The 11,577-nt window shown below is 42.5% G+C and overlaps 1 protein-coding gene across 1 annotated transcript; it reads right to left on the minus strand.

The window, feature by feature from the left end:
- Nucleotides 1-2,107: 2,107 nt before the first annotated feature.
- On the minus strand, nt 2,108-3,052 carry LOC143930006 (olfactory receptor 1J21-like). Its single transcript, XM_077453914.1, has one exon. The coding sequence runs from the start codon at nt 3,050-3,052 to the stop codon at nt 2,108-2,110; it is 945 nt and encodes a 314-aa protein (XP_077310040.1).
- Nucleotides 3,053-11,577: the final 8,525 nt, after the last annotated feature.

Genomic DNA, 11,577 nt, shown 5'->3' on the forward strand with positions numbered 1-11,577 from the left:
AAAATATATTTTTTGAGCACCTCTGACAATTCAGAGAAAGAAGACATGGCCCATTGTACCGGAGAGAGAGCATCATCATGCCCAATGATCGTGTGCAGTGATCCAACATCAGCTGTGACAACTATACTTGAGGGAGAGCAATTCAAGGGCTCAATAATTTGGATGATATGTTCGGTGTCTTTGAGAAATGCTTCTGTTTTAGACACCAATGGCTGGAGGAAGCTGTCAATATATTGACCCACCCTGGAAGAGATGGAATCAATTCCATTTATGATTGGCCTTCCAGGAGAATTAACACAATCCTTATGTATCTTAGGCAAACAATATATAATTGGAGTCCTACAAAACAGGGGCTCCAAATATAGTGCCTCCTTCTTATTGAGAACATTGATAGCTTTCCCCTCCTCTATCAACCAGTGTAATTCATCCTTAAACGTCAACATTGGATCTTTATTAAGGATCTGATAGGTGTCCTGATCACTTAACAATCTATTCATTTCAGCCAGATATTTTGCTTTTTCCAAAATCACCAAACCACCCCCCTTATCTGCTGGGTGTATGGTGATATCATTTCTTTTCTCCAGTGATTGTATGCCCTATTTAATGTAATGAGGATCTACTACTTTACGTATTCTCATTTTTTTCCAAGTCACTGACCACCATATTCTTGAATACCTCCAAATACTTGTTGTCAGCATTGAGAGAATTAAAAGTGGACTTGTTACAGAGATTGGAATTAATACCAGCAGAAACTTTTGGCTGCCTAATAGGAGTAGATAGGAAATACTTCTTCATATTCAAATTTCTAATAAATTTGTGGATATTTACATAAGTATGGAATTTACTGAAATTCTGAGCGGGAGCAAATTTGAGACCTCTATCCAAGACCTTCATCTCGTTTTCACTCAGTGAACAACCACTCAGATTGTAAATACCAGCACCTATTGGGGTTTTTGTCTTTTGAATTCTCCTACCCCCTCTCCTTCCTCTCTCTCTTTTCTTTTTCAGTGTTGGCCATTTGATTGTGAGGTTTGTTGGGACTGGTGTCTCCACCAATCTTGTGAATTTGACTGGTGGATATAACAACCCCTCCCCGGCCCACTCTGTGCCCCTGAAAAATCCCCCCCTTCACATGCTCCATTATACTGTAATGGGGCAAATCTATTAGAAATGGGCAATTGACTCCCATGGGGGAACTGAGGTCACCCTCTACCATAATTCCCATAATGGGGATTATGTTCCAGCCTCTGGCTTTCCCATCCATGCGGTGATTCATAATTATGTTGGTAGTAAGAATTTTCATTAGATGGTGTTTTGAGAACATAGTTCTTCCTTCCTCTCTCTCTTTTTCCTTTCTGATTCCCTCTATTAACAAACCTTCCTCTAGATGTAGATGGAGCAGGTGGGGGGTACTCATAATCATAAACAGGATGGGGGTCAGATGGAGGCAGGGGTGACTTAGTAACTACCTGAGTGGGGATATTCCCAGGTGCCGTTTGATCAGGGGAACTAACCGTCTGCCATCTGAACACATTCCCACTACAAAAGTCATCGGAATCCCTGATATATTTTTTCTTTTTCTTATTTTGGACCTCTGTATCCCATTTAGTAAGTTTATTCCTTAGTTCCACAGACAATCTTGAAAACTCAGCACTCTCCTTAAATGGTTCAATAGAACTCTTAATGTCGCAAATCTGCGATTCCAAGAATGCCATTTTTCTTTGCTGTCGTGTAAGTAAGAGGTCAAGTAATTCTAAACCTTTCTTTACAAAGAAATCTTCTTACTCTTTCATGAATTCCTTATCAAGGAGGCCATCATTAGGAGGAACATCCCACCTGAGCCGACGGGGAATCAATTTAGCAGACATGTACTGTTGGAAGGAGACAATGTCCCACCAGGTCTTAACCTTCTTTTCAAATAAATGTCCCAATTTTTTGAAAGAATAGACCAAATCATTAGCTTGTTCAGTCGGAGGACTACGGGAGAAGATCTCACCCAATTTCACTTTACGTTTTTCCAGATACTGGAAAATACTATTCAAATACTATGGTTCGTTGTGCACATGGCCTCCCATACAATAGATTGGTTACAGTAACTGGTGAAAAATTATTCAATGGAAATCATGTTCCATTTTCTTTCTATATTTTTTATAGCATTTAAAATATCTTTGTTCCTTAAAGAATAGACAAATGGATTGAGCATTGGGACCACAGCTGTATAAAGCAAGGTCAGCAGCTTGTCCAGTTCCTTAGAACCTTCAGATTCTGGTTTGCCATACAATATAATAATTGGACCATAGAATAATATTACTGTAGTGAGGTGGGAGGTGCAACTGGAATAAGCTTTCAGTCGTCCCTCTGAGGAATGAATTTTTAGTATGGTGGAGATGATGAATACATAGGAGGTCATAATAAGCAAAAAAGGAAAAGATGCCAACAGTACATCCTGACATAACATAAGTATGTTTCTACTTGTAGCATCACTAGAGGTTATTGCATACAGCAATTTCTGATCACAAAAGAAATGGTCAACCTTTTGTGTGAGACAGAAGGACAATAAAGATGTGACTAACACATTGATGGTTGCATTAGTCAGTGATATAAGCCAAGGAGATAGAGCCAGTGAAATGCATACATTTTTACTCATGAGTAAGGAATATTGTAATGGTTTACAGATTGCTACGTATCGGTCATATGACATGGAGGTCAGTAGAAGTATATCACAAGCAGCTGACAATGAGAAGAAGTACACCTGGGTCATACAGGCAGAGAAAGACATCCAGTGGTCCTGTGTTAGGAGTATGGAGAGCAGTTTTGGAAGAGTAACTGAAACATATATAACATCAGTAATAGCAAGATTACTCAAGAAGAAATACATTGGAGTATGGAGCTGGGAAACCAGACGCACCAATACAGCAATGGTCATGTTTCCAAGGACAGCCATCAGATACATCAAGAGAACTGCAGTGAAAAGGAGACATTGTCCAGTTTTAGAGATGGAAAATGCTGAAATGTAGAATATATTTTCTGTACTGTTTGAGCATTCCTCCATCTACCTTGAATGGAAAAAAATATATAGTTGGGAATTTTATAATGTAACTAATAGGAAAAAGATTCTTAACATAAAGTGCAATTTTCATTCACATACTAACCATTAAAAGCAAAGCATGGCCAAAGTTTTCGTTGTGCACTTATTCACTTAGCTCTCCTGTGACCCAGAATCAGCCGACAGCGGGCTAAAGCCCACTCTTGGGTGACGTCATATTGCCAGTAATGGCTCTGGAATGATGCGACAATAATGGCAGTATCCACCCAGATTTCTGGCTCAGCCTTTTAACACATGACTGAGAGCCTGAGCCAACCGTTCCTGCCCCCTCTCCAGCCTGGAATTCTAGTGAGGGCTGGAGGGGCAGAGCAGGCGTCAGTGACTGACACTCACCTTTCTCAGCTCCAGGTGGATTGAGAACTGAGCAATCATGTGATCACTCAGTTCTTGTGCTTAGAGTCAGTGGGGTAGAGAAATTGGAATAGAAGGCTTGGACTTTTTAGGCACGACCACATGGGTAATTAATATATAACATTTTGTTTATTAAACATAGAAAAAACATGAAAAAATATCAACATTAGGAAAAGTCAGTATAACGGGGTTGAATGATTCATACTGTACATAGCCAAAGGAAATTAATATGAACAACTTGGAGGTGTCAGTGGGGGACAGCTGCAGCGTCAGACTGGGGCTTTGATCGTCGCTTTAAACGCATGATGTGACGTGATGTTTTTACTGCTGCTGTCATTTCTATTATTTATATAACTTCTGTACAATTATTGCTTAACTATTATTTTGCTGTCTGCATTCTTTTATGCTCACCACTTGTTTTCTGCCTTTATTTCATTAAGGCTCGGCTGAAATAAATTTGCAATAGAAAATTAGTTACAAAGACATTTCAGTAACAATCCCTATTAGAGTCTTGACTTCAATGTCCTGCTATAGCATTTGCACAGTTGATTAAATATGACTGTGCAGTCTAATGCCACGTACACACCACCAGACTTTTCGACAGACTTGGTCCGGCGGACAATTCCGACGGACTTTGCAGTTGAGGTCTTTCAAACAAATGGACTTGGCCACACACGATCACTCCAAAAGTCCGACAGATTCGAACGTGATGACGTAGAATAAGGAAGTTCATAGCCAGTAGCCAATAGCTGCCCTAGCGTCGGTTTTAGTCCGGTTGGACTAGCACACAGACGGATGGATTGTCTGCTAAAAGCCGTGTCCAGTGGACAAATTTGAAGCCAGTCTTATTTCTAGGTCCGCCAGACTTTTGGGAAGAAAAAGTCTGCTGGAGCCCACACACGATCAAATTTTCCGGCGGACTCTGGTCCGCCGGAAAATCCGATCGTGTGTACCTGCCATTATAGACACCAGAGTTTGACCAGGCTACTTTCACACTGAGGAGCTTTACAGGCGCTGTAGGGCTCCTATAAAGAGCCTCTCCTGTCTCTCCAGTGTGAAAGCTGGAGTGTTTTCACACGGAGTGGTGCACTGGCAAACAATTCAGCACATGCTCGGAAGCATTGAACTTAATTTTCTTGGCTCGTCGTAGTGTTGTACGTCACCGCGTTCTTGACGGTCAAAAGTTCAGAGAACTTTTGTATGACTGTGTGTATGCAAGCCAAGCTTAAGCGGAATCACATCGAAATCACATCGAAAACTATCAGAGCTTTTTTCTACCAAAATGCTGATGGTGTGTACGCGGCATAAGAAAATTTTAATCACAGGTGACGATCATATATTTGAAAATATACACTCACCAATTTCCACTCTTGGTCTCCCCATGCCTTGAATTTGAACATAACATCTAACCTTTTTCTATGCACAAGTTGTCCACATGCACAAAATCTACAGTTCAGGGGGCAATGTAGGTAATCAGATGGTGCATGTACATAGTTACATAGTTGGTAAAGTTGAATAAAGACAATGGTCTATCCAGCTCAACCTGTGTTGGTGTGCATGTAGAAGATTATTTCCTATATCCCTGTATATTGTGTTCGCTAAAATACATCTCCAAGAGTCTTTTAAAACAATCCATGCTTCCTGCTGACACCACGATTGTGGAAGGGAGTTCCATATCCTTGCCTGAAAGTGAAAAACCCCCTACGCAGCTTAAGGTTAAACCTCTTCTCTTCCAGTCTCATTGTGTGGCCCTTTGTCTTCCTACACTCCCTGGGAATAAAATCTCCTCTCAAGCGTCTCTTCTCCAGGGAGAATAAATGTAATGCTTGTAGTCGTTCCTCATAATTGAAGTCCTCCAGTCCCCATTTTAATTTAGTTGCCCTTCTCTGGTCTCTCTATAGCTCCAGCACATCCTTTCTGAGAACTGGTCATTATACTATGGCAGGTCGGCTCATTTTCGCAAATCTCCGTAGCTGTACGCCGGTCTGTTTTACAGCTATAGCAGGCATGCACCCGCTGCATGGCAGGAGAGCTAATGAGCGATCGCTCCACAGAGAGCCAGAACTTGTCCCAAAAAAGCGTCAAAAGTGTCCAATCTGTTTGCCACAATGTCGCAGGCCTGCTAAAAATCGCTGCCATTTCTATTAAAAAAAAAAATAATTAATAATGAAAATGCCATAAATATATCCCTTATTTTGTAGACACTATAACTTTTGCGCAAACCAATCAATATATGCTTATTGTGATTTTTTTTAATCAAAAACATGTAGCAGAATACATATTGGCCTAAACTGATGAAGATTTTTTTTTCTTTTATTTGGACATATTTATTATAGCAAAAAAGTGAAAAATATCGTTTTTTTTGTTTATAGTGCAAAAAATATGGAAATTAAAAGCCAGATGCCTATTAGAAAGGAATGTTAAAGCAGAGCTCCAGAAAATCCATAATCCCAAGATATTCACTCTATAAATATATCCCAATGGCAGCAGCTGCCCCACACGTCCACAATTCAACACCCCCTGCTCCAGAATCACGATTACTTGACCAAAGGATAAAATGACTGCTGAAGTTCTGCTAAATAAATCACCTCCCCTCCCCCTGCCTACCGATCGGATACTAATGAGGACATCCCTCTGCTCTCCCCTCCTGGAAGAAAGCTCCAGAGTCCAGACTGATAATATTGTACAATACACCACCATAGAAATGGCCTTAATATCTCAGTTTTAGTCCAGGTGTGCACAACAATGATTTCAGGTACCTATAATAGCAATATTTGCTTAAGCAATACAAAAAATATAAAAAAATACATTTAATGTATCCATATATTAAACAGCAGAAATAAATAATGTTTTAAATGCACCTGTATAATTGAATCTACAGTATAGCTCAATAATACTTTTAAGTATGCCTAAATAAAAATAAAAATAAAAAGGGTTTGTGTGTGTGTATACTGTTTGTACAATATATATATAATTATTATTTTTTTTTTATTTTTTTTTTCCATAAAGGATATTAGCAAGGAACTTTTAATTTGTTAAGGACAGCTAATATTACCTGATAGCATGTCACATACTCAACAGATCACAAATTTAAAAAAATATCTAGCTGTGGTGTGGCGATTAGCTATAAAGATATAAAGAGTGTATGTGTCTTAGGGGAGGACATGGAGATGAAATCTCAAATGGATTTAGATACAAAATAAAGATAATTGGAAATAATGAATGCATCTGAGAATTAAAGTGATTGTAAAGTGATTGTAAAGTGATTTTTAAACCCGCTCAGTTTAAAATAGAAATGAAAGGCAAAATATTTCTGTAGATATATAAAAAAACATTATGAATACCTCTTTTGCCTTTTTTTTTACATGTTTAAAAAGTTTTATTGTTTTTAATATTAGTACATACAAACGTAGAGGATGAATGTTGTTTGTTAAAGTGGTCACAATACTACTAGATGCAGTGATAATTACAGCATGGAGTAACGGTAATAAACATGTACAACAAATTAACCGTGAGTAACAGTGTACAGATTCTGCAGTGGTTCGTCCTCCTCTTCTGAACACCCCATTTGGGAACTAGCTGTGCTCCAGAGGGGGAGGACTTGTCATAGCGGACTGTTGCCCGCTGAAGGTTCAGGTGATAGTGAAGCTAAGTAGGAGAAAAAGGAAAGTACAATATCTACAAGCACTTACAATCCAGTGAGCCTTAAGCCAAAAGGAATTTTATGTTTATGTAGCGGCCATAACCCTTTGCAGGGCGGCCTTAACCTTTTGGGCTTACCTGTTACCTCCGCTTGCTTTGCCCTTCACGTCTAGGGGTTCCCAGGGTTAGTACCCAACAACTTTGGACGCTGACACCAATAAAGTCCTTTTGAAAGGTTTTATTTTGCAGGGGTAACATCCAACAACACAGTCTCATATGGGAAAAGAGGGTAAGGGTGAAGAACTCAGGCACCTTGAACTGCTAGTATAACAAAGTCTCTATTGCCGCCCAGAGAGTAGCCACTCGCAGCTGGGCGCTTCAAGGCTGAACAAATCTCTAGCCAGAGGTTATGGTAATCAACACGTTGATTCAGAACTCAGAAAGTCTCTAACCTTGAACAAACTGTAACTGGAAACGAACAGGAACCTTTTTCCTCAGTACCTGGAACGTTCTCTGTCTCCTTGATAGTACTGGAAAAAGTGTGGATTCATCAACGTCCTTCCCAACTCAGTAACCGGCCACTTCTATGGATGCCACTTTCCGGCCCTCCTCCGGGTCCTCCCCCGGTCACCTTCACGAGCTGTGGTGCCCCTCCAAGCCAAGAGCACACCCGGACACCTTGAATCCTCCCTCAGTTACTGCGCCTCAGACCAGCCGGTTCTGAGTTTCGGGAACAGACGGATCCCTACCCCAGACCAGGCGGGTCTATCGGGGCTAACCAACAGAAGCATGTTGTGGGGCGTCCAACTTCCCATGACCGGGACTCCTCGGGGCTAGTCCAGTAATTAACCCTCAGAACCCCACTACTGTTCTGAGGCAAAAAAAATTACACATGAATGACATTTTGTCCAAAATGTCATCTGCTACATTTACATCAGCAATAGTAGAGTTATTGAGTTTATTTTCACCTAGAATCCTGTAGGATTTGTATATGAGTCAGGTAGGGTTAAATTGGAGCCAGGGTTTCCAGGCTTTACTGCATTTTATGACAGTATCAGTATATAAGGAGGAGCTAAATTCAAATTCCTTGATTTAACGTCTGCGATAGTTGGAGTTAGGGAACTTCTCCATTTGCGCATGATAAACAATCTAGCTGTGAATAATATATGCATCACTATGGACCTGAGTTCCTTAGGGTAGGAGTCTATTCCTAGGCTAAGAATTCCTAGCGATGGAGAGGGATCAGACTTTCACCCTGTTATATCATATAAGGGTGAAAATTGTTGTCCAGAAGGGGCGAATATGTGGGCATTCCCAGAGGATGTGTAAAAGGGAACCTCTAATGGAGCAATTCCTCCAGCAGAGGTCGTCATCTACATTTGAAAAATTATGTAATTGGACTGGTGTAAGGTACCATCTGTGATGGATTTTTTTTTTTTGTGAGAGTTCCCAGTAGGTGGTGCAGTTGGATGTTTTTATATTATAGTGGATGGCTTTGCACCACTGGAGGTCAGTGATTGTGGTTCTTAGGTCTCTTTCCCATCTTTTGTAGGTTGATGTTTTGGTAAACTGGTCTTTGATTTGTAAAATGTTGTACATGAGGGTTATTCCCTTGGCTTTGAGGGAGGAAGATGTCCAAAAGGACCATATTTTGCGAGGTAGTTTAATGTATGAGATATGATTCTTTTTTTACTTTCAAAAGATTTTATTTTACGATAAAGGCACTTACATACATATACCAGAATATAAACAATCTGCAGCAGGGAGGGCCCGCTGACACAATGTAAGTAATGAAAACAGGAGACATTAGTGAAAAACAGACAATATCAAAAGGGTACAGTCGGCATGCCCCTCCTCAGCGAGGGGCTAAACAAAAAGAGAGGTAAACAAATGGTGACCCCTCAGGGAGAGCCCACCCAATAGAACCGTTAGGGGTAGCACCCAGGAGCCCCCATCCCGACACCCCTAATAGGGAACTTGCTGTGCCAGGATGGGGGAGTATCCTCCCAGGCCCCCCCCTCTCAGAGGGACAAAGAAGTTGATGGACCGTCCGCAGTGGGCACCGCAACGTTAAATTGGACTGTACGGTGAACCTGTCCATTACAGCTCTGTTGAGCAAACCAAAAACTTAGAACGTCTAGAAGGACAGAGGAAAGAAGAGAGGAGGAGAAGAGTAGGACAGAGGGGTAAGGGGATGTAAGCTATGTCCTAAAAGGGTGTAAGGTTATAGCGTGAGAATGTTTAGCATTCAATGTAAGAGGGGGCGCTTTAGGGGTGAGGTCTGGTCACTAGGGGAGAGCCTGGGGGTACCCCAGGCAGCAGAGAGATTCCCATGTAACGGGCCCAAGGGTCCCACACCTTTCGGAATTTAGGTGTGGTATCTGACAGAATACCTGACAGTTTTTCTTGGGACATTATCCACGATATCTTCCTCTTAACTGCGAGGAAGGAGGGTCTGGGTTGCTTCCATGCGGAGGCAATCGCAATTTTGGCTCCTAATAGGATAAAATAAGTTAGTTTCTGAGTGTTACCAGACAGCAAAGGAACAGGGGCATTGAGTAACGCAACCTCTGGAGTTCTCGGAACCCGGCAGCCTGTGACTAAGTAAATCAAGTTAAAGATTTTAGTCCAGAACGATCGAAGCCTAGGGCATTCCCACCAGATGTGGATCATGGAGCCACGAAGTTGGCACCCCCTAAAACATAAGGGGTTAGCCGTGGGGTATATTTTGGCTAGCCTGACTGGAGTGAGGTACCACCTGGTTATCAATTTGATGCTAGCCTCCATTAGTGAGGTGTTTTGGATCCCACGAAAGGATCTGGCTAGGGCCAGCTGCCAGGTTTCAAGACTGCCAGAGGTCTGGAGATCAGATTCCCATGACGTCATATAGGGGGATTTGCCCGTTGGGGAAGTGAGAGCCGCATAGATCACTGAAATACCACCCCTCTGCTCCTCGATCCTACCACACCAGGCTTCATATTCAGTAAAGGGAGGAGGAAGGGGTTTGTTTTTCCAAAGTGAGTTCAAGAAGTGAGATATTTGTTGGAAGCGGAACCTCTCTGAGTCTGGTAGCTCTAAGTGTTCAATACAATAAGCCAGGGAAATCGGGCCCCTTGAATTGAAAAAGTGACCTATCCGGTAAAGTCCCTTGTCCAACCACCATCTGAAGGCCTCAATGTCCAGACCAGGGGGGAAGTCGTGATTACGGAACATGTGAGCAAGGGGTCTTAAAGTGGAGACTAGGGAAGGCTCTTTGCGAAGACCGTCCCATAGGGCGCAGGAGTGAGATAGGGATGGGGACATGATGGGCGGCCTAGCTTTGGGCGGGCACCACAATAGAAAATCTAGTGTAAAAGAGGGTACGGAACAGCGTTCTATGGACTGCCAATCCGGTTTCTCATATTTGGAGTAAATCGAGGATAGTTGGGCTAGGCGAGCTGCAAGGTAGTATTTGTGAAGGTTAGGTAAGCCCAGCCCCCCCCTGCGTCTGTGCAGGAAGAGCGTGTTTTGCGGTAGACGGTACCCCTTATTACCCCAAATATATTTCAGTATTTTGCTTTGCAGAGAGCATAGGTGGTCCTTCCGCACTGGTATTGGGAGGGCTCTAAAATAGTAGAGGATTTTGGGGAGAAGGGTCATTTTTATGGAGTTAATCCGGCCAAGCCAGGATAGTTCGTGTTTAGACCATGAGGAGAGATCAGTTTCCAGCTGTCTGTATAATTTGGGGTAATTGTGGGCATACAACATCTCTATTTTAGGTGTAAGGGAGATACCCAAGTATTGGATGGCAGTGTCACTCTATTGGAACGGAAAGGATTGTTTGAGTGAGAGGACTTGGTGGGTGGGAAGAGAAACATTCAAAGCCACAGACTTGGAGTAATTAACCCGCAAGCCTGAGACCTTGGCAAAGTCGTCTAGTACCCGGGATAAGTTGGGCAGGGTTGTGAGGGGGGAAGTGAGGAATAACAGTATGTCGTCCGCGAAAAGTCCGCACTTGTGCGTTTGACTACCGCACTGGACACCTCCAATGTCTATGTTGTGGCGGACTGCGATCGCCAGTGTTTCAATGGCTATTGCAAATATGAGGGGGGATAGGGGGCACCCCTGTCTGGTCCCCCTGGTGATGGGAATTGGAGCGGAGAGGTATCCCTGCATTCGAATTTGGGCCCTCGGCTGGGAGTATAAGGCCCGTAATAAGCCCAGGAAACGAGCCCCAAATCCCCACCTGTCAAAGAGCCGGAAGATGTACTGCCATGAGACCGAGTCGAAAGCCTTCTGAATATCTAAGGAAAGGAGGAAGCCAGATTGTTTGGGTCCCCCTTCCCAATTAGACTGCAGAATGGATATAATATCGATCGCCCTCCGAATTTGATCAGGTCCCTGTCTGCCGGGGATAAAACCAACTTGGTCCTTGTGGACGTAGCGTCCGATGAAGGAGGCTAGCCTATTGGCCATAACTTTCGTGAGAATTTTGAGGT

This window comes from Lithobates pipiens, unplaced genomic scaffold, assembly GCF_037356315.1.
Source record: "Lithobates pipiens isolate NorthernLeopardFrog02 unplaced genomic scaffold, aLitPip1_a1.2 Scaffold_25, whole genome shotgun sequence".
Taxonomy (NCBI): domain Eukaryota; kingdom Metazoa; phylum Chordata; class Amphibia; order Anura; family Ranidae; genus Lithobates; species Lithobates pipiens.